The sequence below is a fragment of the Rhinopithecus roxellana genome, chromosome 1, assembly GCF_007565055.1.
Source record: "Rhinopithecus roxellana isolate Shanxi Qingling chromosome 1, ASM756505v1, whole genome shotgun sequence".
In the NCBI taxonomy this organism is placed as follows: domain Eukaryota; kingdom Metazoa; phylum Chordata; class Mammalia; order Primates; family Cercopithecidae; genus Rhinopithecus; species Rhinopithecus roxellana.
This window is the reverse complement of record NC_044549.1, coordinates 76,401,264-76,428,562: the sequence shown is the minus strand read 5'-3', so window position 1 is coordinate 76,428,562 and position 27,299 is coordinate 76,401,264. Positions and strand designations below refer to the sequence as shown.

Genomic DNA, 27,299 nt, shown 5'->3' with positions numbered 1-27,299 from the left:
ACCAAGTCTCCTGCAGCACAGTGTGTCTAACAATGGAAATGTGGCAAGAGTGTGGTCTTGGTTAGCCACTCTGGATCACACGATTCCGACTGCAAGACTTTGGGCACATGATCCGGACGTCACGAGAAAACCCAAAACAAAACATCTGATATCCATGAAAGTGAGTCGAAAGTGAAGAAATGTCTGGGCAACAAGATCAAGTGCAGGTTCAGGGAGTGTAGTGACAGGGATGGCTCCAGAAGCTAGGTCCGGGCTGCACTGGTGAAATCTTTGCTCCCTCCCACGGTTTCCACTCCCGGCTCATTAGACGCTTACATAATGAAGCCAGAGCGCAGCAGGCTCATCACAACTGGGGAGGAAGAAAAGCCAAAAACAAGTACAGCAGGAGGCTCTCTATATAAGCCAGCTCCCTCAGTGCCTCACAGCACACCACATTATCTTGGTTACTCAGCAATCGGCAGATCCCCAAAGTGGTCCTTGAGGAGAAGCCAGTAACTCGGCTTCTGACCCCCGAGTGGAATGCTAATGAGAACTCAGCACCAACCGGGGCATACTGATCTGTGCCGCACGTTCTCCTGCAAGACCCAGCTGGCTGTTCAATGAAGTCAATCCAGCTTGACCCAGCAAGAGTTTGTAGCAAATACCCACGAAAGCTGCTAGACTCAAGGCTAATCTTTTAAGTGTTACTGATGGAGGATCATCTTCTCCCTCTAAGGATAAGAAAGAGGCAGTTACACAAGCAGAAATACCTTCTGCTTTGTGCAGTGGATGAATTTAACGGAGAAGAGACTGCTCCTGAATTAGCAACATGACCCAGAGTGAGGGAAACTCAGAGGGTTTAGGCTGGTGGGAGTAAAGCTGCCAGAGGTGTCTTCCACTATTTTTCAGACCTTCTACCCAAGCCATTTCACCTCCCCCGACCCCACGAAGGTGAGTCGAACACTGCTTGAAACCACAGAACCGGCAATGTTCTGGCAAGACAACAGCTCCTTCCTGGGAAATGCCTTCAGCTCCAACCTCCAGTCCGAAAGTGTTTCAGGCAAAAAAATGAAAACTCTGGGGCCATGCACAAGTTGTGCCAGCAGACTTATGCCGCCAGCGTCCTTGGCCAGCAGAGCACAGGGCCTGGCATCTGGATGGTCCTCCCCAGGCTCAGTGATCACAGCTGAGGCAGAGACCCTGGCAGCCACCCACCTTCTCCCCCAAGGGTCTGCCCGTGTGCCTGGCAGGCTCAGATGTCCTGGCACTGAGACCCACACCTAAGGAACGAGCAGAGTGAAGCCACACGGCACTAAAAGCTTCAGTGATTTCTCAAAGCTCATTTTAACCAGCTTTGGCAAAAGCAACAGTTTAATCCGCAGAAATAATTAAGTTCGAGGGCAGGAAACAAGGCTGCTTTTCCCACATTGATGGGGTAATCTGCATGTGAAAGCCCACTGTTTTGCCTACCAGAGGTTGTTTTTCTCCCCCTCCCCTTATTAATTAGTTATTTTATTTATTTACGTGAAGCACAGGCAAGAAAAAACAGAAACTCATGTATGCTCATGCTCAACTCCCTATTAATGGAATTCACAATACAAATTGGGGAGCACGTGGGTTAATGTGTTACGCCTGAGGTCACTGTCCAATTAAAGGGCCTAGCCATAGTAACACCTAATAGAAACGCGGAGTTGTCAGGCTGTATTCACATGAAATTGCTGACATTTGACCATTTTTTGATCTACAAAAATAGCAATTTAATATGGTTCCTATAAGTAGCTTTTTTATTCTGAGCAAGTCTTTCTGGATTCATTTCATCTAATATAAAATATAAGATCCAAGGGTTTGATTTCCTCTCCCTCAGAGTATGTGACGAACAAATGAAAGGCAAGATAAGATGAGGCTTTGGAAAGTCAGGAGTGGCAACCCGAGCGTAAGGGGATGGCGTGACTGTATTCCTGTTATCCTGATCACATTCGCAATGTTCCAGTCAGTTATAAATAGAACAGCCAAGGGGGCCGCACCTGCAAGCAACTCAATAGGGCGCAATTTTAAAATGCATGGTGGGACCTCTTGCTAGTTGCATTTTCTTTCATCTCTTCCTATCATTGTCACCTGCCATAAAAATAACATCAATTTTAGTATAAAACCATAAATCTTTGGACATTAGATGCTGGCCACGAAAACCCAGAGCTTCACAAACGGTGTTTTGTTAACATGTCTCTGGAGCGGTCTGCAGAGTGGTCCAGGTACTTTGGGTAATTTCGTCACATTTTACCCAGAGACTATGTTGACTAATGGCCAAGGACACGAGCGTGAATCAAAGTGTGGACCTGTTTCTGTGCCATATTCTAAAATCCCCATTATCATTAGCTAAATATTTGTGAAATCATGAACAGGACATTCTAACTTGATGGTCTAGGTGTTTCCATTAAAAATGTTGAAAGGTAGAGGACTTGGTAGTCAGGTATGCACATGAGAGCTCCCTACAGAAGGACTCATCTTCCTGGGAGAGATGTCCTGGGAAAGGCTTGTTCTGATACTGCACTGTATCCTTTATATCCTCTGTCTTTCTGTATGCGAACCATCTGGGATGTAAACACCTCTCAATAAAGCATTCATCATCATTATTACTTAAGCAAATAATTACATTTGTTAAGATGCTGGGCACTGGGCAAAATGTTCTAAAAGCTGTTATCCCCTTTAGTAACAGAGTCCCACTGGGACATGTATCTGAAGCCAAAGTAGATTTTTTTCTGCGTTTTGTGTGTGTGTGTGTGTGTGTGTGTGTGTGTGTGTGTGAGATGGAGTCTCACTCTGTTGCCCAGGCTGGAGTGTGGTGGCACGATCTCGGCTCACTGCAACCTCCGCCTTCCAGGTTCAAGCAACTCTCCTGCCTCAGCCGCCTAAGTAGCTGAAATTAGAGACACGCATGACCATGTCCATCTTTTTTTTGTTTTTTGTTTTTTTTTTTTGCATTTTTTTTTAGTAGGGATAGGGTTTCACCATGTTGACCAGGCTGGTCTCAAATTCCTGACCTCAAGTGATCTGCCCACTTCAGCATCCCAAAGTGCTGGGATTACAGGCGTGAGCCACTGCACCTGGCTCCCAGGTGGTATTGATCCTCGCTCTACAGATGGGAAAGGGCAGCTCACAGGGGTGTGATGTGACACAACCAGTGCCCACGGCTGGTCACCATGGCTAGGACTCAAAGCTGTAGTAACGTAAATCTTAACCATCAGTCATTTCCATTTCTAAAATTACCTTCTCCCACCAAAACAGAGACTACTGATGAGAATTTAAATTCACCCCAAAGACTAAAAATTGTCGTGCTGAACAGTAACTGCAATGGGATATATGTGTGTTGCTACAACACAGCAAAACCCTAGACAACTCGGGATCTAGGGTTCTGAGTTTTCTTGGTTGTTTTATCTATGGTTTTATTTTTCTCCTTTTCCCCAAACACCAGACTATCAGCTCCTACTCTTTCAGCTGTCAGTTTTCCCACCCATCACTCTTGCTTTTATCCTCAAGACCATTTTAAACTATAGCAGGAAAAGAAATCTAATATTTCTTTATCCATTCACTTACCTATGTGGTCAGTAATACTTAAGCCCATTCTATGGGCTAAACACCCTTTTAACAGATGCAGCAGAGAAAACACAAAGTACAAGTGCCCACTGAGACTTTCAGGTTGCGGTGAAGATGGGAGAGAGAGGTCAAAGAGCAAGTGGAAAAAAAAGAAAGAAAGAAATGCCTCTTCTTAGGGCTCCCAAGATTCAGGGCAAGGTGAGAGGGAGAAGGGGAGACAGGGAAGATGACCTTGCAGCTGCGACCTCACAAGGTGCTGAGGCCCTAAGGAGGTGGGAAAGGGTGTGGGGTGCCCAGAGTGGGAAAAGATCATGGACTGGCTAGTAGAGAGAGAGGCAGAAAGGCCTCATCCTAATGAAGAAAGGCCTCACTCTAATGAAAGAAGGCTTCACCCTAATGATAGAAGGCCTAATCCTAATGAAAGAAGGCCTCACCCGAATGAAAGAAGGTTAGATTTCACCTCAGGTGGAAAGGGAAAACCTTGGAGTAGGGGATGAGGTTGGCCAGGAGACTGATTGGCTGGGATGTGCTTCTTTCTTTCCTCATTCAGTTCTATTTATGGAGAGCCTGGCCCTACGCTGTGTGCCATGGAGACAGTGGTGACCACAATGTTGTCCATGAGATGCTGGCCAGTGGGGAGGGCAGTGAGAAACCAGGTCACATGTGGCCTCATAGGAAGACTACAGGGACCACTGAGCCCCTTGTTAGGCAGGAAGGGAAGATTTTCTAAAGGGGATGTTATTTTATCTGAGATCAGAAAATGAGAGTTAACCAGGCAAAGTAGGAGTGTGGGAGAACAGGAAGGAGAGAAACAGCATGTTCCAGACAGGGGAAAAGAACACATGCAATGGCCTGGTTTTAAGAGGATGCATGACGAAGTCAAGAATAGAGGAATTTTTATTTGGCTGGATCAGGAAAGAGGAAGAGAGAAAGCTGGTGGAGACCAGGGGTGGGAAGAGGTCATACTAGCAAGAGATGAGAACGCACATGCAAAAGGCACATCATGCAAGGCTTGACGAGGGGGCCCAATGATCCAACCATCCAAGCTGGGAGGCTTCTGAGAGTGAAAGGCAGTGTTTTTTACTAACTAGTCCTTGACAGCCCACACATATGGAGACTAACCCCTGGGCAAACAGGGATGTATCTCCTTCTAGGTACTAATAGGGAGTTTGCCATTGTGCTAACAACAAGGGGAATGTGATGAAGAAATGCAAGCAGGGGAGTCCTCTAAGCAGCTGTGCTTCCCCAGGCCTATCTGCTTCATGTGGAAGCACATGCACTGGAGGTCAGGACCAGCGGGATGGAACTCTGCCCAAGGCTAAAGCTGAGATGCTGGGAGAAGACAATGATGACAGTAACTGTGGAGGACCAGCTAGACTAGAGATGTGGGGGAGACTGGAGATTACTGGGGAGGGAGAATCAATGGACTTGGAGACTGCAGAAGGGACCTAAAATGGCTTGTAGGTATAGGTTTTGGCATCTGGATCCACGGTGGCACCATGCCTGGGATGAGGAGTGCTGAAAGAGAAAGCTGTCTCTGGATACTTCTTCCCCCTCCCTCCTCACCTAATTGCTTTCCCTTCATCGTTAATAGCCAAATTGGTTAAAACTGTGTACCAAGAGTAAATGGGCTCTGAGTGAGCATTCAAGGAGCCTTCTATAGAGTAAACAGCTTTGCTCCTCTGTAGTAGTCCCAGTAGTGAATGGATGAGTGAGTTCTGGGTATGTGAGGTGTGAACATGTATGACAAGGTATAAGTGTATCTGGGAATATACTACTCCCGAGTCTCAGGATTTGATCAGTTTCAAATCAACCAAATCAGTTTTAGTGCTATGTTTATTATTGATATTATTTCTTATATCTACCTCTGTTTCACTAATGCTACCCCAAAGCTCCACAAAACTGATATCAAGACAGGGTACCAGGGAAGAAGCCTCAGGAAGAGGGCAGGCTATGTGGTCAACAGGATGCTCAGGTGAGGCATGGGTGCTGCTGGGACCCAAGCGGTTGTCACAGGCAAAGAAAGGCATGGGCACTGAAAGCAGGGGGACCAGATGACAAGGTTTACAAGCAGCAGTCTCAGTCTCCATAGAGTCTCCTTGGTAGGAACTGGGGAGAAACAGCAGGGGCACAACTACCAGGTCACTGCCAGGCCACAGTAAGCCAGCTTTTCACTTCATTAGTCTCCTTGGCTAAGTGGCAGAACCAAGGAGTATGGACACCCATCCATATCGACAACCACACACACACACACACACACACACACACACACACACACACAGAGCTTTCAGCAGACCTGTCTATGTACAGCCACAGAGAATTCCAAGATAAAGCAACCTCGAGAGATTCCCAGATGGGTAGAAATAAAGGACGAACTAACAATTGTATTAGTCTTCACTTTACACTTCATATAAATAAGCAGTTGTGCCCTTTCTACTAAGATGGCCATCACAGCTCCATAAGGATACATTATCACATAAATGTTCCAACACATCATATTCATTGATACTCTTTCAAAACACAAATCTGAATTAGAATTTACTCTATAGGACAAGACTTTAGAAGAATGACGTGGGGTCGAACCATGCCGCAAAGGTAACTCTACCTGCTCAGATAGTGAAGATAATAGGATAGTATTTGACATCTTCAGATGAGTGAGTATTCATGATGTGGTTGGGCACTTACTGATTGTGTATACCTGCATGTGTCTCTTAAACTCTCTCAGCTTCTCCGTCTATCCAATCACCTGTCAACTCAGTCGACAAATACATCTGGGCCCAGGACCTCAGGTGTTAAGATTGGAAATGACACTGGTAATAATCATAATAATCCAATAAGAAGTATTTTCTAAATTGCAAAATGCTATATTTACTACTGATATTATTTCTTATCTCTACCTCTATTTACAACATATATCCAAGTCTTCTTGCCCTCCAGTTAAATACTGATGAACAGAGAAATCAGAAATTGGTTAATTGGTAAGTTTATTCAACGTAGAAAGACAGTCTAAGGAAAGATCCAGCCCAAATCCTCATTTGCCAAAAGAGTTGAAATGAGAAGAGTAAAGGAATATTACCCAATCTAGTCATGCTGTCAACTACCAATTCCCATGTTCACCTTTCAGAAAGATTTTAACCTGATGCTAATGTGTGTTATTTATTTAATAACAGACTTCTGCTAGTGTTGTCCACAGTCTAGACCAGGGATTGGCGAACTAACTCATGGGCCATATTTTGCCTGCCACTTATTTTTTTAAATAAAGTTTTATTGGAACATAGCCATACCCACTGATTTACACATTACCCATGGCTGCCTTCATGCTACAATTGTAAAGCTGAGTAGTTAGAGCAGAAATCATATGGCCCATGAAACCTAGAATATTTACTATCAGGCCCTTAACAAAAAATTTTGCTAACATCTAGGCTCATACAAGGAATTCACAACTAGCACACTATAATGAAGTGGAAATTAATGAAAAATGTTTGTATCATATTAATGGTTTTAATCCAAACAATTTATTGGCATATATTGGCTAATCTTATTAGTTCCCCAGTAGTATCCTGGCTATTTTCAAACAAATGAATTTCATCAAATTGATATAAGTATATAGGATAATATAAAAAAAGAATTGAGCATAGTTTCTGCACTACATCTTACATAGAAACAGTCCCTAGATCATTTGTGTAGCCTTAAATCTACAAAGCTACTACACAGGAATTGGGAATTACTTTGCATTATGCATCATTTGAATCACTGTGAGATAGCTACATTATGATTTATTTAAATCAGTAAGGTGATATGGATTTAAAATGTAGCTGTATCTCTTACCTGTGCTTATCAAGGTTACGGTAAGCACAAATCAGCTCATGTGCAAAGGAGGAAACCTACCTGGAAATCAGCAGAAGTTATATCCTCACAATCACAGGGAAACAACTGGTATTTACAGACCCACAAAAATCGTTTCTTTTAAATATTTTTGTTAATTTCAGTATTAGGAAACTACTTATTTAAAATATTTTATTTATGATTGTGAAAGGATTTGAGGTTCATTGTAAAGACATTCTAACAGTGCAAAATATATCAAGTGTACCTCCTGAATGAATCCTTCATCTTCCTTCCCTCCCTCTGTTCCTTTATTCTTCCCTCCCTTCTTTCCTCTCCTCTCCTCCCCTCCCCTCCCCTGTCCTCCCCTCCTCTCCTCTCCTTCTGTCTTTAAGCAAACAAAATAGAAGCCATGAACCATACTATTCTGAAATTTATATTTGTTTCTTTATCTAACCATATATGATTATCACTCTTTTGTGGTGATATACATAAACCTACTTTATTCTTATAATTTAGAGTCATATTATGTTAAATTATATTGAATCTAGAATTTATTTACATGTAGGTTGTTCTCAACTTTTCTCTATGTAAGTTATTTTTAATGTCTTTTTAAATGTCATGAGACATTTCTTACTATCTTTTATTAGTTTTGAATTGAATAAAAGCAGGTATCTGTTCTCTCTGCAAACTTCATCTCCCTAGGCGTTTTGGCAGGCAACATGTGCCCACGTGCAGAAGGGCTACTTTCTGCTTATGATTCATAACATACCCCTTACCCCAGTATCACTCACAAACTGTATATTCTATACCTATAAGGCCAGAGGAGGTAGGAAGTTTTAGAATCCAGGGTGCCTCCATTGACAAATCTCAGGCTAAAAGAAAAGTACAGGGGAAAATCCAGCAACTCCGGCACGTACTTTTGTTAGATTATGGAGTTTTAGTGACTTCTGACCCCATAAGAAAAGATCAAAACCGCCAAAGAAGATGAGAGTTACACGGGTTTCTAAGATGGGCTGATTTTGCAACAAATATTCACAAATCAATCTTAAACAGAGCCATGAAATTCAGTGGATTTCAGGACATCTTCATTATAAAATCAGAGAAAAACCGTATCACTCTCCTTCCTCCCTCCCTTCCCCTGCGATCCCCCAAGAGAGACCACAGGAGGTTCATTTTAAGGTCTAATGAATGGTTCAGAAGGTCTGAAGTAGATTAGGATGAGAGTTTACTCATTCAAATTCTATATTTGAACTCCAGGCTCACCCAATTTGTTATGGTTTCTTTTTCCTTAAAGGAAAAAAAAAAAAAAGTCAGTTATTTGGTACATAAAACAGTAAAGCAAAACTCTCTCCAGACAGTAAACAATAGCTTTAAAGCACAAAACCAAAAACCTAACAGAATTTTAAGACCCCCTTTTCAGGGATGGTGTGCTGTGGGCTATTTCAAGCAAAATCTCAGGAAATCTATGTTCCAGGACAACTCAGTTTGATCAAGGTCAGCACAGCACTTTTACCCTAACCTTTTCCTCTGTTTTAAGATTCACCGAGATCCTCTCACTACACCCTCAATATTTTTAAATGGAGTTTATCAAAGGCTGTTATAATTTAAATAATCTACTTCTGACTTCTCAGGGGGTCACCTGAGTATTGAGTGAAACCTGAATTGGCTGTCGGTGCACAACATCATAATCCCAGCTATCACCTTCTAGAAGCCTCTTCACGCCCTTTCATTAACTTGAAGTAACACTGCAGTGGCCACCAGGGAAACAATCCTAAGATACAAAAGGTATGGGCAGGAAAGAATCTTGGGTATTTGGCTGTCATAAGAACTTGTCAGGATGCACATGAATATTTTGATTAAAGAATGAAACACCCCAAAGGATTTGGCACATTCTAGTCAGACTCATTTAACTCTGGACAGAAGACTAGCATCGATGATCACACTGCCAGTTCTATCCATGTTTATACAGAAGGTCATAATTCTCCATCCCCATTACACAAAGAATGTGAGAAAATGGCCTCAAAGCTCCATTCAGGGTGTTTAGACAGAATGAGACAGTGAGAACTGCCAACCCTAGACTCAGATAATTTCACCCACAATCTCATTCTGATGGCCCTGATTATATTACAATGTAATGAGTTTGATGCTTTTGTTTCAAATGTTTTGTGGATGTTCTAGTGATGTGAAAAAAACCTTTTCTCAACCACAATCCGCTCCCAGGTGGCTTCTCTACTCAAATTCATTCATTCATTCATTCATTCATACTTCCATGGAACATCTATCTCACAGGCACTGCCATGGTTGCCCATAATATTTTCCTTCTGGAAAACCAGGCACGTCTGCCCAGCAAAGGCCTGCCTCTCAGCCATGGGTATAAGCACCTGAACTGGGCTGCTGACTAGGCTGCCCCACCCCTTGAGATTCAATCATGGCTCCAGAATGGGCACCTGATTTAGCAGAACCAATCAGAGTTCACAGAAGACACCTAGAGGAGATAGCTGGGGAGAGGGGATGACTCCTGACATCCAGTTTGTAAGGTTTTGGGTGCAGACTTTTCCACCCCAGGAATTTGGTGCTAGGGAAGCTGATGTAAATTTCCATTTTGCTTTTCATGAATTAGGTACTCTCTGTCACATGCAATTAAGTAAGTCCTAATGAACATGACCTAACAGTAAATTTATGGTAAAAATGGAAACTGGTTTAAAGTTTCATGCAATGAAGCTCAGCATTATTTACACATATCCCCAGATACTAATGAAAAAATAAATGCTTTGTCATCTGAGCTTTTCTCCAAATAAAAAGACCCATAAGGTAAGTATATCAAAACTTCCTGCCATTAGAAAGTGAACCACAATCAGTACTTTTTTTGTATAACTAAAGCAACCTAACACACATTATATAACTGTTCACATTAATTTGATAAAGCTTCTCTTCAAGAATTCCTCACCTACTTCAGATTTTTTTAAATTATACTTTCTATTTTGAAGTAATCATAGATCCACATGTAACTGTAAGAAATAATAAAGAGGCCAAGTGTGGTGGCTCACACCTGTAATCCCAGCACTTTGGGAGGTGGAGACAGTAGGATCACTTGAGCCCAGGAGCTCAAGACCAACCTGAGCAACACAGCAAGACCCCGTGTCTTACAAATAAAATAATAATTTTTTTTGTGTGTAGATTCTTTGAGATTTTCTACACACACAATCATGTTATCTGAAAATAGGAAGTTTTACTTATTCCTTTGTAACCCATATGCCTTTTACTTCTTTTCCTGGCCTGACTAAAACTTATACTTTGTCAAATGTCAGTGTGGACATCCTTACCTGTTCCTGATCTTAAGAGGAAAACCTTTCAAACTTTCACTGTTAAGTTTGATGTTACCTGTAGGTTTCTGTAGATGGTTTCTATCAATTTGGAGAAGTTACTTCCCATTCCCAGTGCACTGAGTAGTTTTGCATTCTAAAAATTATAAATGGTTTTTTTTTAATCAAATGCTTTTTCTAAGTCAATTAATATGATCATATGAGTTATCATTTTCAGCCTGATATAGCAGATTACATTGATTCGAGATGGATGTTACATTGGCTTTGCATATCTAAAATAATCCTACTTGGAGGTGGCATATTATTGTTTATATACATCATTGGGTTTGAAGTGCTAAAATTTTGTTGAGGATTCTTGCATGTAAGTTCCTGAGAAATATTGTTCTTTTTCTGCACTATCTTTGGTTTGTCAGGGAAATGCTAGCCTCATAAAATGAGCTGGGGTGATTTCTTTATTCTTCTATTTTTCTGGAAGAGATTGTGTAAAATTGACATGAATTCTTCTTTAAATGTTTGGTAGAATTCTCCAGTGAAAGCATCTAGACCCGAAAATGTTTTTTTTATGGGGAGAGGGGGCTTTTAAATTATCAGTTCAATTTCTTTAATAGTTGTAGGATTATTCCAGCTATCTACTTCATCTTGGTTGAATTTTGGTAGTTTGCGGCTTTGAGAATTTGATCAATTTTTTTTCTAAGTCGTTAATTCATGAGTGTAAAGTTGTTTATAATAGTATTTTATTATCCTTTTAATGACTGTAGGTTCAGTACTGGCGTATCTTGTCTCATTCCTGATATTGGTGATTTGTCTTCTCTATTTATTTTTACTTTTTGTTTTTTGAGACAGAGTCTTGCTCTGTCGCCAGGCTGGAATGCAGTGGCCCCATCTCAGCTTACTGCAACCTCTGCCTCCCGGGTTCAAGCGATTCTCCTGCCTCAACCTCCTGAGTAGCTGGGACTATAGGCACGCGTCACCACACCCAGTTAATTTCTGCATTTTCAGTAGAGACGGGTTTTCACAATGTTGGCCAGGATGGTCTCTAACTCCTGACCTCAGGTGATCCGCCTGCCTCGCCCTCAAAAAGTGCTGGGATTACAGGCTTGAGCCACTGCGCCTGCCCCTCTCTTTTTATTTTTATCAGTCTTGGTAGAGTTTTATCAGTTTTACTGATTTATTTTTAAAGAACCAGCTTTTGGTGTCACTGATTTTTCTCGACTGTTTTCCTATTTCAATTTAGTTGACTTTGGCTCTTTATGATTTTCTCTTCTGCTTGCTTTAGTTTTATTTTGCACGATTTTTTCTAATTTCTTGAGGTAGAAACTCCAAATATCAGAGAACTTAAATATGTAAGTATATAGTGCTACAAATTTCTCCCCAACATTGCTATAGCTTTGTTCCACCTCTTTTGATATGTAGTCTTTGTTTTCATTCAGATTTACATTTTTTTAAAATTTCTTTTAAGACTTCTTCTTTGACCCAAGTATTTTTTTAGTAGTATACTGTTTAATTTCTAAGTGTTTGGGGATTTTTCTGCTGTCTTTCTGTTATGAATTTCCTGTTGTATTCCATTTTCATCAAAATTTATATTCTACAATTTTAAAGATTTAATTGTAAGGTTTCTATTATGACTCAGGATATGTTTTATCTTGCTTAATGTTCCATGGGTCCTTGAGAGGAACGTGTATTCTGCTGTTATTTAGATAGAGTGCTCTATAAATGTCATCTCAATCTCACTGGTTGATGGTACTGTTCAGTTCTTCTATATCCTTGCTGACTTTTTGTACAGTAGCCTATCAATTGGTGACTGTGGAATGTACAAGTCCCAACTATAATTGTAAATCTGTCTATTTCTATCCTCAGCTCTAACAGTTTCTGCTTTGTGTATTTTGAAACTGTATTTTGGTCCAAGGCCGGGCGCGGTGGCTCAAGCCTGTAATCCAAGCACTTTGGGAGGCCGAGACGGGCGGATCACGAGGTCAGGAGATCGAGACCATCCTGGCTAACACGGTGAAACCCCGTCTCTACTAAAAAATACAAAAAACTAGCCGGGTGAGGTGGCGGGCGCCTGTAGTCCCAGCTATGCGGGAGGCTGAGGCAGGAGAATGGCAGGAACCCGGGAGGCGGAGCTTGCAGTGAGCTGAGATCCGGCCACTGCACTCTAGCCTGGGCGACAGAGCGAGACTCCGTCTCAAAAAAAAAAAAAAAAAAAAAAAAAAGAGAAACTGTATTTTGGTCCAAACACACTTAGGATTGTAATGTTTTTCTATGGGAGTGATCCTTTTCTCATTATGAAATATCCCTTTCTTTGTCTCTAGTAATTTTCTTTGCCCTGAAGAAGACTTTATATGATATTAATATGATCACTCCTACTTTAAAATTAATGTTAGCACTGTACATATTTTTCCCATTTTTTTACTTTCAACATATCTATCATTGTATTTCAAGTGAGTTTCTTTTCTTTTCTTTTTTTTTTTTTTTTTTTTGAGATGGATCTCGCTCTATTGCCCAGGCTGGAGTGCAATGGTGCAATTTTAGCTCACTGCAACCTCCGCCTCCCAGGTACAAGTGATTTTCCTGCCTCAGCCTGCCAAGTAGCTGAGACTACAGGCATGTGCCATCACGTCTAGCTAATTTTTTGTATTTTTAGTAGAGACAGGATTTCACCATGACTGCCAGGATGGTCTCGATCTCCTGACCTCGTGATTCACCCACCTCGGCCTCCCAAAGTACTGAGATTACAGGCATGAGTCACTGCGCCCGGCCTCAGGTGAGTTTCTTATAGTCATCATATGGTCATATGGTTGGATCATGTTTGTTTGAGTTTTTTTAATCCACTCAAACAATCTCTGCCTTTACATTGGTGGTCTTCAGAACACTTAAATTTCAGGTGATATGTTTTGGTTGTTTCTCACCCACATCTCATCCTGAATTTGAGCTCCCATAATCCCCACATGTCACTGGAGGGACCCAGTGGGAGTTAATTAAATCATGAAGGCGGGTTTTTCCCATGCTGTTCTCATGATACTGAACAGATCTCATGAGATCTGATGGTTTTATAAAGGGCAGTTCCTCTGCACATGCTCTCTTGCCTGCCGCCATGTAAGACGTGCCTTTGCTCTTTCTTTGCTTTCTGCCATGATTGTGAGGCCTCCCCAGCTATGTGGAATTTGGGTCCATTAAACCTCTTTTTCTTTATAAATTAACCAGTCTCAGGTATGTCTTTATTAACAGAGTGGGAACAGACTAATACATAAGGTGATTAATGATATATTAAAACTTGAGTCTGCCAATTTATTTTTTCCTATTCTTCCTCTTTCTAATTCCTCTGTTTCTCATTTCTTACCTTCATATGAGTTGCTTTTTAAGAATAACTCTCTGTATTGTTTTCTTAGTGGTTGCTCTAGGTATTAAGATATAAATATGTAATTTATTACTGTCTACTCATATCAGTATTTACCATTTCCACTGAAGTATAGAAACCTTCTATTTAGGTCCCTCTACCCTTCACACTTTTAAAATACAATTGTCTTAAGTATTCCATCCATAAACATTGGGTATCACACGAGATGGTATTACAGTTTTGCTTCAACTATCAAACATAATTTAAGAATTGCCTGATAATTAGGATACTCTAATTGTAATTTTCTTACTCATTCCAATGTTCTTCTCTCCTTTCTGAATTTCCAAGCTTTCTTTTCTTATTTCCTTTCTGTTTAAAGAATTCCCTTTAGACATTATTTAAGGGTAGGTTTTACAAGCAACAGTTTTACAGTTTTACTTCCATTGAGAATGCATTTATTTCTCCTTCATTCCTGACAAATATTTTCACTAGATATAGAATCCTGGGTTGGGAGTTCTTTTCTTTCAGTATTTGAAAAATGCTATGCTACTTACCTCTTGTCTTCATGATTTCATATGAGAAATCTATGTAATTCAAATTCGTGTTCCATATAAGCAATGTGTCCTTTCTCTCTGGCTGTTTCAATATTTTTTTCTTGTCTAATTATATTTTTGATGTGTCTTGGCATGGATTTACATAGGTTTATTCTATTTGGAGTTTGCATTACCTCTTGAATATGTATGCTTATGCCTTTCACCCAGTTTGGGAGAGTTTCCAGACAATACATCTTTAAATACCTCTTCAGTACCATTCTCTCTCTCCTCTGACTTCGATGTAATTAATGTTACATCTTTTGTTATTGTCCCTCAAGTCCCTGAGACTGTTCATTTTTTTCCAGTCTATTTTCTCTCTGTTGCTCAACTTGGGTAATTTCTATTGATCTGTCCTGAAATTCACTGATTTTATCTGCTGTCATCTTCACTTTATTGAGCTGATCACTGAGCTTTTATTTGGTGGTTGTATTTCTCAGTTCAATAATTTCCATTTGGCTCTATTTTATAACTTCTATTTCTTTGGGAGATTTTCTACTGTTTCATTTGTTGCAAGAGAATTCCTAATTGCTTGTTAAAACAATTTTGTAATTCCAACATCCAATTCATGTAAATACTGGCTTCTGTTGATTGTTTTTTTCTCATTCATGTTGTGATTTTCCTGGTTCTTGGCATTTTAATTGCATTCTGGGCATTATGGATTTTATATTACGAGACTCCGGATCCAATTTCATCTTTTCTGTTAGCAGTCATTCTAGGTGGGAGAAGGACCAAGGGGGTATGCGTGGGGCAAAAGATCAACTTCTAATTTGGCCCCACTGAAACTATGTAGGATTGGTTGTTCCATTGATGTTCAGCTGGAGTAGAAAAAGTGTTGTCACAAAGATTTTCTGTGGTCCTTTGGCTAGAAGGAACAAGATTTTCTGGGACTTTTTTTTTTTTTTAATCTGTGCCTATTGTTGGTCCAGGTGAGAAGATTCTGGAATGCTCTATTCAGGATATATGGGAGTCAAACAGGGAAATCAAGGAACTTCCCTTTTGTCTTTAAGACCCAAAGCCCCTAGACATTTCATTTTCTCCTTTTCAAGTCTTCTTATACAGATTAAGCATTTTTAATCCAAAAATCCAAGATCCAAATACGAAATTCTCCAAAATCTGAAACTTTTTGAGCACCAATATAATGCTCAAAGGTCATACCCAAAGGAAATGCTCATTGGAGCATTTTGGATTTCAGATTTTCAGATTAGGGATGCTAAACCACTAAGAATAATGCAAATATTCCAAAATCTGAAAAATCAGAAACACTTCTCGTCCCAACCATTTTAGATAAGGAATACTCAACCTATACTTGTTTGTTGCGTTATGTCTAGGGCTTCTTAGTTATAAAGGTGAGGACCTCATTGGAATATGGTTATTCCATATTGGCAGAATAAGAAGTCCAGATTAGTTTTTAAATTCAAAAGTATTCCAGTCTTCAATATCCATAAATTCAAGGACAATTTAAGATAATTTCTTAGCCCATTTCCTCTAATGATTTTTTTTCATTCATAAAACTTCCAGTTTCCAAAGAGCATACTGTCCTTTGTTCCTCTGGGAAGCAATCTGAAGGAAGGCTTTGATCATTTAGGTGTCTGTTCTGTTTAACACTGCAAGCACCAGGACTGAACACCTATTTGAGGCTCTGGAGGATATTACAATATTACAATATTGGAATAGGGATGAGATCTTCACCTACACAATGGTCAAACAACAGGAAATTCTCTAGAAAAATGTGGCTATAGACTTAAGTCACTTTTCCTACCTTAGTCTAGACAATAACCACGAATGAGCATTCTCAGGTTACACTTGTTCTTTGAACTTCAATGTACTTGGTTCCTCCCTCCTAAATATGAAGCTTATCATGGTGCTTCTTCCCCCTCAAACTGAAGTCCAGCTATTAACTCTAGTATATTTTTTACTTTATACTTTGTGTTCCAACTGGAATGAATTTCTCCCAATCCTCTGTTGTTCACTTCCTCAAAGATACCCAAATTAAGTGCTTCTACTACCTGCATCTAAGATAGATCAATACAGTACGAGCCAGGGGATTTTCTCCAGCAGATAGAATGTGCCTCACAAAAGCCTACCCTGGCCATTGCCCCCAGCTACCTCATGCAGGTCTGCTCTCCAGGGGAAGAGCAGCTCTGTGTGTCAGGTACAGAAAATCAACATGGCAATGGCAGCTGTGAGTCCCAGAAGCTGTGACATGGCTGCAGCCACAGCTATACCTTCAAGTGAAATTTTCAACTGGCCCTGCAGTGGTGGTATAGTGGTGGTTGCTGTAGCTGTACCGACAAATTTAAAGGTAGCTAAAGGGAAACAGGATTTATTTTACAGAAATCTACTTTATAAATTTTCCTAGGATGCTCCAAAACTGGAGGAGAAAACCTCTATCCCACAGTGTAAGATTCTCCTTTAACATATCTTCCTTTTGTTCCACAATATTGATGGAACAGGAAATGCTCGGCACATTGAGGATACAGTAGGGAGCAGACGGCATTCCTATCCTTGTAAGGCTTACCCTTAATAGCAGGCAAGTTACCCGAACAGTTATGCCAATGACCATTTAACCAACTGTGAGAAGGACAAGGGAAATAACAAGTGCGTTCCATTTTCTTTGAAATCTCAGCAAGAGCCATATTCTTTTAAGAGTGTCAAAGTAAGCATCAAGCACACCATAGCATTGTGTTTATTAGAGTACAAGGACAAAAAGTGGATGCAATTGTTTCAGAACTAGTAAGCCTCTGAATTCAATGTAATTATTTTAGTGCCATGATTTTCTTTGTGCCTCTTAATAAATATTCTACACATGGGGGCTCCAAGGGCCTCAGTGAAAAGGCAGTGCATTTGATTAAGACAGATTTATTGTAAAACAATCACTATGAGGGAGTCGGGGTGTACCATGACTGGAATGCTCCCCGCAGCTGCCCCTACCTCTTTGTTTGTCCTGTCGGCTTGCACCAAAGTTCCATTCAGGCAAGGTTCCACATAGTGAAGCTCCTCATTATACTGCAAAGGAAAAGAGTCAAGAAGGAACACTTAATTAAGAATTGCAGGGTACTTCTTAATAATTTAAGGAGATACGCACCCAAAAAAGCGGCACAATCACAGGCTATATTTATTCACATAAGGTTTTCCTCTAGACAACTATGATTATGTGCTACAGACAGACTTTATTCTTTTCTTGTTGAAGGAGAAACTTCTAGAGCACATGCTGGTAGATGGCAGGGTTCAGGGTGCACCCTGTTAACTGACCATTCTTTGGGGTTGCCTCCAAACATTGGCAGTTCCCTGAGCATGGCTAACAGCCCATGGTCCTGGTGGGAGCTGAAGAGCATCCCAGAGTTGTGTGGATACAGCTCCAGCTACTGTCTTTGGGTTCATGGAACCAACGGACACATGTGTGGCTTACACATGAGTGGGGACAGAATAAGCCTTGATGTTCCCTGGTCACTCTGCAAGGGTATGTAGGTGCTGATCAGGGCACTGTCCATGCACAATTTCCCATACATTGCCAACACCAGCACTCCCATCACTTCAATCCCAGAATATCCAGAATAGGACCTCCCCACTTTTTTTTGCCCAAAGCTCACCACCAGGCAGCAAAAATGTGAGTAGTCTCATCTTAATTTCTCTCAGCAAGCCTGCTTCTCTGCCCTGCAGGGAGGCTGGTCCTCACACATTCGATCATGTTGCCTCCTGTCAATCCCATTTACAGCTCCCATTGCTGTGCAGATGAATGTTCCCAGGGCTTTGCAAGGCTCTGGACCCTTGGTCCTGCTGACACTCTAGCATCTTTACTCATCAGCCTTCCCCTAAAACTTGTCCTGGCCAGCCATTATTCCCCTGCTGTCCTCTGACATGTCTCTTCTTTTCCTTCAGGCCCTCCAATGCTGGGACCCCTGTTTTGAGCTATCACTCTGGCACCTCTTCTCTCTGGCTGACTCCTGTTCATCTCCTGGGTCAGATTATTCCCACCTCCTCTGGGAAGCAGCCTCTGGTGCAGGCTAGGCACCGGGTTAGGTCCCTCTTCTATATAATCCCTGTAAATTCTAATTATCTGTTGGTCAGATTCCCCACCACAAAGTGGAATGACACCATTAGGGCCCATGCCTGGTCCTTCAGTGTATTTTCTGCAACAAGCACAGGGCTGGACCCACAGTAGGTGCTTGAGGACCATTTGATTGATGACAGTGTCATGGTATACCTACTTTAGCAGTCAGAGAGGCCCAGAGCTCCTGAAGGAAGAGAACAGAACCATCTCTCCCAGACCCAGCTAACTCTTGAGCAAAGTTGGCCTAGGGAGTTTGCACTTTAAAACTAAAATCAGCGAGGACCATGCAGGGCTGTGAGCAAGGGAGTGAGTGAAATAAAGAGATGAGCTTGAGAAATCCCTCTGGATACACTGCAGGGACAGGTCGAAGAGGGGCTAGACCTAAAGCTGCTCAAGAACAACTGGGATGTATCAGGTTTCCCATGGAGAGAGCCTCACAAAGCAAGCAGGAGTGGTGATCACACTGACCTTGGCAATTAACTGTTATTGAGCACTTACTGCATCCAGGCAGCAGGTAAACTTCATCTGCAGGTCATCTTAGCATCATTTGGCAAGCACCTCCAATCACTCTCCTTTTACAGGTGGGGAAACTGAGGCACGGCAAAAATGATCGACTTGCCCAAAGACACCAGAGAGTAAGTGAGGGGTGGTACAGTCCAGATTCAAATCCAGGCAGTCTGACCTCACAGCCACTGAAAACAGGACCTCAATGCCCCCAACTTATCGTCTCCGGCCCCCAAGCCTCCAGATCTCCCCATCAGTCAAGCTTGTGCCCTCTCTTTCATCTTTGCTTTTAGTCATATAAAAAGCATTTGAAAAAATACCCAATGGTTTGAGGGCTTAAATATCCTCTAACGAGGCATGGAGAAAAAAATATATTTATGACGTTAGCCATTGAGAAATGGAAGTATGACTTTTAGTCAACAAACAGAACATCATCTCAGGATCCAAGAAGCAACTGCACAGTTCACCATGAAGGAAAACTCCTCCAGAGCTCTCAATCTCTGTTGGACTGACCCTGGAAGTTGCTGAGAAAACAGCCATTCCCTTCTCCTTCACTTCCCTTGCTGACTCATTTGATTTAGGGTGACAGTACACTGATTTCTAAGGCCTGAACCTCAAAGGATCTTAGCCAGCCACAGCCATCCAGTTCCCCCTGCTGGACACAACCTCTCATAGCCTGCCTTGTAGTTAGGGGCAAATGACCATGACATAAGGGAAAGTTTGATGGGCAGATTCAATGAAATGTTTTCCTGCCATTAAGGGAAAACTCATCTATACGCACTCTTTTCTTCCTGCTTGGGATGCTATTGTGGAGGTGCTGCAGCCATTTTGCAACTATGAGGTTACAAGACAAAGAATGGAATGCAAAGCCCAAGGAAGACAGAGCAGGAAGATGGAGCCAGTGTGGGCCCCCGAAGATAACATTGAGCTACTGTGCAAAAGCTGCAGCTACCCTCCTCCAGGTTTCTTACATGACATTATCAGATGCTTGTATGCTGAACCAACCTTTCCTCACCTGTTCTGTAACCTAGAGCCCAAAACTTTCCTAACTGAGGTTCCCACTGTGGTTTTACTTCCTCTCATTCTTCCATTTTGCAGGTAAATTGAATCACTTCATTGACATTCTACCTAATACACACTCTCAAAGTTGATTCCTGGGGTTGTACAGTGTGAGCTGGGAGTCACGTCACTTGGGTCCAAGTCCTGTCTCTACCATGTACTCACTGTGTGGCCTTGGGGAAGTTGCTAAGCCACTCTGATCCCAGAATCTTATGCATAAGAAGATACTAATCCACCTTCTAGTCTCCCTCTGGGGGCCCCTGCAGAAACTGAGTGAGGCAACAGACCTGAAACTGCCTTGCTAATATAAAAGTCTATACTTGTGGGGGCTCCAGAGGGGATTTAAAAGTCAAGAAGAGCAAGGAGTTCTTGACCTCATCAGGGAGGTACATGTGCAGTAATCAAAACCATGCTTGCCATCACTGTGTGCGCTATGGCCTCAGTGGAGGAATCCACTCTTCTGAATCCCAGCCAGCTTGTTAGTGGCATCATCCAAGCTTGCAGTTGACTAATTTCCCTTGACTGCATCAGGATAAAGCTATGCCGAGCAATCTGGTCTGTATCACCAGAGGGAGCCGGGCTCAGCCATGTGTGTAAGGGAACTGCACACCAGGCAGCTGTACCAAGGAGGCCTGCTAGCTGTGCATGCTCCTCTCACTACCCAACAGCTCCTCCCAAGGAGGACCCCAAGGATGCCCTGTACACGGAACTGCTTCCAGACTCCTCACAGTCCTTTATTTGGAAATCTTTCAGCTTCTGCATTTTTATGTATGTTCTCTAGATTTCTATTTTGTGAAACGATGATGTGGAAGGGCCATACATATTTACAACTCAAGATTTGGTCACCTCTTGCCCTAAGACATAACAGCCTTATAAATAGCTCTCCTTGATCCCTAATGAAATAATCTGATATCAATAGTCTAAGGAAGAAAAGGATACAATGTACATCATCACCAGTTAGATGCCATTTCCTTCTACAATTTGCTTTTACTCCCCTGCACTACCAGGATTGAACCCTAAAGAAGCACTTAACCTTTCCCCTTCCTGCCCAAGTGGTTAGTCCTTCTTACAAATTTCTGGGAAATGGGAAGAGTCTCTTAGGGAGAGAGGAGTGGACGCAGGCTGCCCTGGAAATGGGTCCAGTCCAGCCCACCAAGCACATGGTGAGGAAATGGACACACGGCTTTCACCCTTCAAAGAGCTTAGAAGCTGCCACATAGCACACAGGGACTCGGACGCTGTAGGCTTTCTTCTCCCTGCTTCCTTCCTGGTTGGTTTTCCTTTCCTGATTCTCACAAGGGTAGAACAGTAGAGCTAAAGCAACTGAGGCAGGCAGGCCTGGGTTCAAATCCTGACCCTGCCACACGCTTGCTGGGTGACCTTGGCCTCAGCTTTTGTGTTGGGGAAACAGGTATTCTAACTGCACCTCTCTCATGAGCTCACTGTGAGGATGAAATAACAGTCAACACAGAACCTGGCACATAAGAATGAGAAAGGCATCTAGGCGCACAGGCACAAATGCACAAAAAAGAAAGAAAATATATGTGTGAGTGTGATGTGTGCTACATAGAGGGAAAGGCCAACAGATAACACCCTGCACCCAGAGCTGGAGCTTGCTATGAAGGAAGAAGGTGATGTCAGTGATGCAAAGTGACCCTCTCTTTGGAACAGGGACATGTGTCCTTGGCCTTCTCTGGAGAGCAGGGATCTGCATTTGTTGGAGAAAAGATGCCATGTCATCAGGCACATGTCACTGTCTACATACCCAAGACAAGCCCATGATGTCTGGCCACACACTGTCCCACTCTAAGCCACCCTCTGAATCCTCCCAGGGACCGGGGTCTTTGGCAGACAGGGAGCCAAGATGGTGCAGCCAGCTTACTGGCAAATCCCCACGTAGGAAGGCATCTGCCACAGAATTCTTCATGTCTTTATTTGCTCACTGAATTTACCCTAAGCACCTACTGTGTGCTGGGGACATAAAACACTGGCTAAGTTTGCTCATGACCATCATTGTAGAGTGACAACCGTTTTTTCTTACTTTTCTTAGTAAAAGAGTATGTTCATTCCATCTGAACATAAGGTCTCTTTTTCCTTTTGTTTGTTTTTGTTTGTTTGTTTTTGAGATGGGGGTCTCATTCAGGTATCACCCAGGCTGGAGTGCAGTGGTGTGATCACAGCTCACTGCAGCCTCCACCTCCCAGGGTCAAGCAATCCTCCTGACTCAGCCTCCCAAATAACTTAGACCACAGGCACATGCCACCACATCCAGCTAGTTTTTTTATTATCATTTGCAGAGAGAAGGTCTCCCTATGTTGCCCAGGCTGGTCTCGAACTCCTGGGCTCAAGCAATCCTCCTGCCTCAGCCTCCCAAAGTACTAGGATTACAGGCATGAGTCACTGCACCTGGCCCTGGCTTTCCTTTTTATGATAAATAGTGCTTATCTGTGATGCTGCAACAGTCCCTCCAAAAATAACAACAGGTTTGAGACAAACCCACAATCTTCCTCAGGTATTAGACTACATCCCACAACTCTTGCTGAGGAAACTGTCCCTTTGTCTCCATTCAACCTCCAAAGTCTCCACTCTGAAGGCAAGGGACACATTACATGCCTCTTCTTTCCTTTTGCCCAGTGTCTGTGCGCATTCCCTACATCTCCCCTTTTACAGACACAGCAAAGTGATCAATGAGAATCTTAATGATGATCTAAAATAGGAAAGGCAACTTTCATTAAATGAAGGGCCAGAATGTTCTGCAGAAGGATCTAAAAGCAATGCAAATGGGCTAGACCCTCTCACCAAGGTTCATAGGAGCTTCCAAATTAGTGTAGAATTCCAGCACACATTGGCTCAGGTGAATCACAGCCCAAAAGCCAGAGAGCCAAGGACAACTGACTTTGGGCTCTGGATAATAGTGAGGAATCCACCTAATGTCAGAAACTGAACTTGACAGATGAAAGCAATTTCGCTTTCAGGTCTAACAGAAGGTTATCAGTCACCTAGAGAAGAGGATGAGGAAAGAACCTCCCTAAGCAGGGAGCGGCTTTAGGGAGCATCTCAACACCCTGCCCTGAAGCTGAGACTCATTTTTGTGCCTCTCCACTGCCTCCATGGGTTGTCCCAATTCCTCCACCTGGCTGACCAGACTGGTTCGATCTGGCTTGCCTCTCTCCATCCAGTCTCATTCATTTCACCGTCACTCACCGGATCCACTCACCTCCACATTCACCTGTACTCCCATGTGATCCAGACACACCCATGTGATCCAGAGCTCCTTCTTGGGGGTTGGGGTGGGGTCTTACACCTGCAAATGGCACTTTCTTTCTCAGCTATTGATTCCTTCCTCCTTTTCTCCCTGCTCTGTCCCACCACGTTTGCCTATGTCTGGCTAGCCTACTTATCTTCAAGTGTCCACTCAGTCACTACTTCTTCTGATAAGCCACCACAGAGCAGGCGGCATATACCCCAGCTGTAGACACCCAGTCCCCCAACTACTCTCTCTCCAAGACTGCACTGGCCACACTGGGTTGTGACACCTGCTTCCCAGTAGCCCCCACACAAGGATCACATACAGAAAACCTAAATCTATGAGAGCAGACACCTTGCCTGAAGTCAGCCCCAACGCTTAATGCAGAGCACTCAGTACTATTTGTTGACTGAATCAATAGAACAAAGAAACAAAAAGGCGAAATTGCAGAGATTTTGCCTTTTGGACGTGGTGGCATGTGCCTGTGGTCCGAGCTATTTGGGAGGCTGAGTCAGGAGGATTGCTTGACCCTGGAAGGTGGAGGCTGCAGTGAGCTGCGATCACACCACTGCACTCCAGCCTGGGTGATACCTGAATGAGACCTCCACCTCAAAAACAAACAAACAAAAGGAAAAAGAGACCTTATGTTCAGATGGAATGAACATACTCTTTTACTAAGAAAAGTAAGAATGCCTGATGGAAAGGACTAGGAACAAAGCCAGGAAAAAAAAAAAAATTGGCACAGAAACAAAAAATAAGATGAGAATCTCTAACCCTTTCAAAAAACAGGTAAATAAACAAAAAGTAAAGGAAGTAAGTGGCTACGTTTTAAAGAATCCAAAGTTCGGCAAAAACAAACAAACAAACAAACAAACAAAAAAAAACCCATAGAATTAAATGCTGCCATGCTCATGTAATGCAAGAAACTGATGCAGAATTGCTGGGACTCCATTAAATATTTTTATAGTTTTACTGGTGCACTTTTGATTAAATAACCTTTGAATGAAAATGTGTAGGGATTATGTAATAAACCAGATGAAAACACAACATTTTCACCAACACAAGCCATCCTAGGGATCTTTTGCATTACAAAAGCATCTTATGTAATTTGAAACACAACTGGACACAATTAGTAGTACAGAACAAATGAGCACTGAAAGAAAATACTATCCTCATACTTTTAATACGGAATCGATTACTTTAAAAAGCAAATCCACAGCAGACAAAGCATTGGAGAAACCGTTCTAAAGAAAATCTGCAAATTAAAACCAGGGCATCAGAAAGTTCTTGCTTGAACTAACAAATGATGCTCTTCTTAATTTAAGTCTGCACAAATATGGGCTACAGGAGGCATTTAAACTGATTTAACAAAATCTGCCCAGTTAATACTATGTTCGTTTAAGACATGGCTTGAGCTTCTGTAAAGTCATTTTTCAAATTTCAACATCGGACAGAATTAGCACCCTCATTTTTATGATAATATTGTTAATTTAATGCATGGCTTGAAGTTAGACTTCAAAGTGAATCAGAAAAATATGCCTTTTCTCTTGTCAGAGACATCTCTCTTCATGCACCAGTGGTTTGACCTTAAAATTTTAACTTCAACTGCACAAAATTACTCTCATATTTCAACTATTCTTTCATAATTCAATCAGTTAGTTTGTCCATTTTAGATAGATCTTGCAATACCTTGCCCATGCAAGCTAAAACAAGTTTTAACATTATCTTTTTACGTTTATACTCTGGATAGATCAAGATCAGAAACTTTTCAGTATAATATTAAACATGCCGTTCACAATGAACTTAATAAAACATGCAAAACCGAAAGACGAACTTCAGTAGCCAAGGGAAGTCTTTCCCACTATTTAAATCTCTTTCCTCCGTCCTCCACTATGGCACTGAAAAATCAAGTGGCAATGATGAATTAGATTTGCACAAACAAAAACCTACAGTACACGAGGGCTTCCAGCACTGAAAATATTGTATTCTTTACTCTTCCTCTAAAACACTGAACTATCTCCACAAACGTCTACCCGGCAAGCAAAGGACGGCTGACAATGTAATGGAGGGTGAAATGATAATGTCCTCTTTCGTAAATGGAATCCAGCCGACGATAACAATACACTCACACAGATTCGCAGGGCATTCTGGACGGCGTTTCAAATACCTCATCCCCCTGCACTTTAAGAACCTGCAGTTGGGTCGCCCTTTACACAGGAGACAAGTGACCATTTTAAACAGACGGAGGGAAAACCTACACCATACTACCAGAGCAATTATGTCAGGGCTGAAATAGGAGGCGGTGATGGAGGCAAAAAAAAAAAAAAAAAAAGAATTCAACAAGGCAAAATTCGCAGAACACATTTAGGATTGGGAGAGACAATTCAAGGGAATGCAAATGAAAATTTGCCAGCTATGAATCTCCTATTAATTAGAAGCCTCAAACTGTTGGTAAGTATGTAAACATTATGCCCTGCTTGGTAGACATTCTGGTAGGTGCCTGTATGCATACCCGTTGGTGCAGCAATTTCACTTCTAGGTTTTATTCAATAGAAGCACACCCAACCTTGCAAAAATATATGCATTCCATTCAGTGCATTGCACGCGCTGCCCTCACTGTAGCACTTCTGAGTAAAAAATGTGATGGAATGCTCTGTTATTCATATACATTTGATTGAAAGAAGAGCTGCTGAATATTCTGTAAAATATGAATCTATTTTTGTGAAAAGACAGTGTGCTCACATACACAGAAACATTTAGGATATGTGCCAAATGAAAGAGAAACGAGAACATTACTGAATTGTTTAAAATTTTTACATATGTTGCCTGCATTAAAAAGCAATGAATCTATAAATATTACTGTTAATTAATGGTTCTTTTATGACCTTGGCCTTCTAATATAAACTCACTAACATATCTGATACATTCTCTTATCCATTAGAGGAACAAAGTTCATGATTTTACTATAAAGGCTTCAAATAAAGAAGTTCAGAGTGTCTTTCTAGTTGTTGAAATAATTATGTAAATAGTGTTGAAGCTGATTATTTATATTGAAAATTAACAAACAGATGTACAGTGAGAATTAATGGGATCTTTAATGGGTTTCTTTATATAAAGGGACAATTTGGGGCAAAAATTTTTTTTCCTAACTGTTCTATAATAACTGGCATGTCTACTTTTAATTATCTTAATCACCCTCTCTTCTTTATTGAGTTGACACTGTTTGTATATCTTAATGAACTTACATAGATTATTTCAATCGATTGGTTTTGTTAACAGAACAATAAATCCTGACTGATAAAGAATGCAGGATGTAATTAGTTAGCTCTTCTTATTATGTGAATTTCTGATTCTTCTGTAATGAGTAATTAAAGATTAATAAGAAAGATAGTCTCAAATTAGCTGCTTCTTATCTGTAAATGCTTCAGGATGTGTGGGGATCAAGCCACATTTGCATTCTCACCACTAGGCTGGCAACTATAGTAACTTGGCAGCAAACCCAAAGTTCTAACTATCTGAAAGTCTTCTTCCAAAGAACTATGCCTCGAGGCCACATAATTTCATGATAAGATGGCTGAGTGGATCAACTACATCCTCTTCACTTCTGCTCAGAAAACAGTGCAAGGTGAAGCCGGACCATGTTTGAGTCTTTACCGTGCCACCTTTTCTGGCTGTGTAACTCAATGCGGCTTCATGCCTCTGTCTCCATGCTACACGGCACAGGGCTGGGGTGAGGATTCAATGAGATAATCCACACAGGACACTTAGCAATGGACTTGCACACAGTGAG

General features: G+C 41.7%; 1 protein-coding gene across 2 annotated transcripts in view; it reads right to left on the bottom strand.

Annotated features, from left to right (window-relative positions):
- CACNA2D3 (calcium voltage-gated channel auxiliary subunit alpha2delta 3) overlaps nt 1-27,299 on the bottom strand; it is a 958,335-nt gene that overhangs the window by 476,093 nt on the left and 454,943 nt on the right. For both annotated transcript variants that reach the window (XM_030926087.1, XM_030926131.1), the window contains exon 9: nt 17,580-17,654. In XM_030926087.1, coding sequence (XP_030781947.1) covers nt 17,580-17,654 — 75 coding nt within the window. The remainder of the gene's footprint in view (nt 1-17,579; nt 17,655-27,299) is intronic.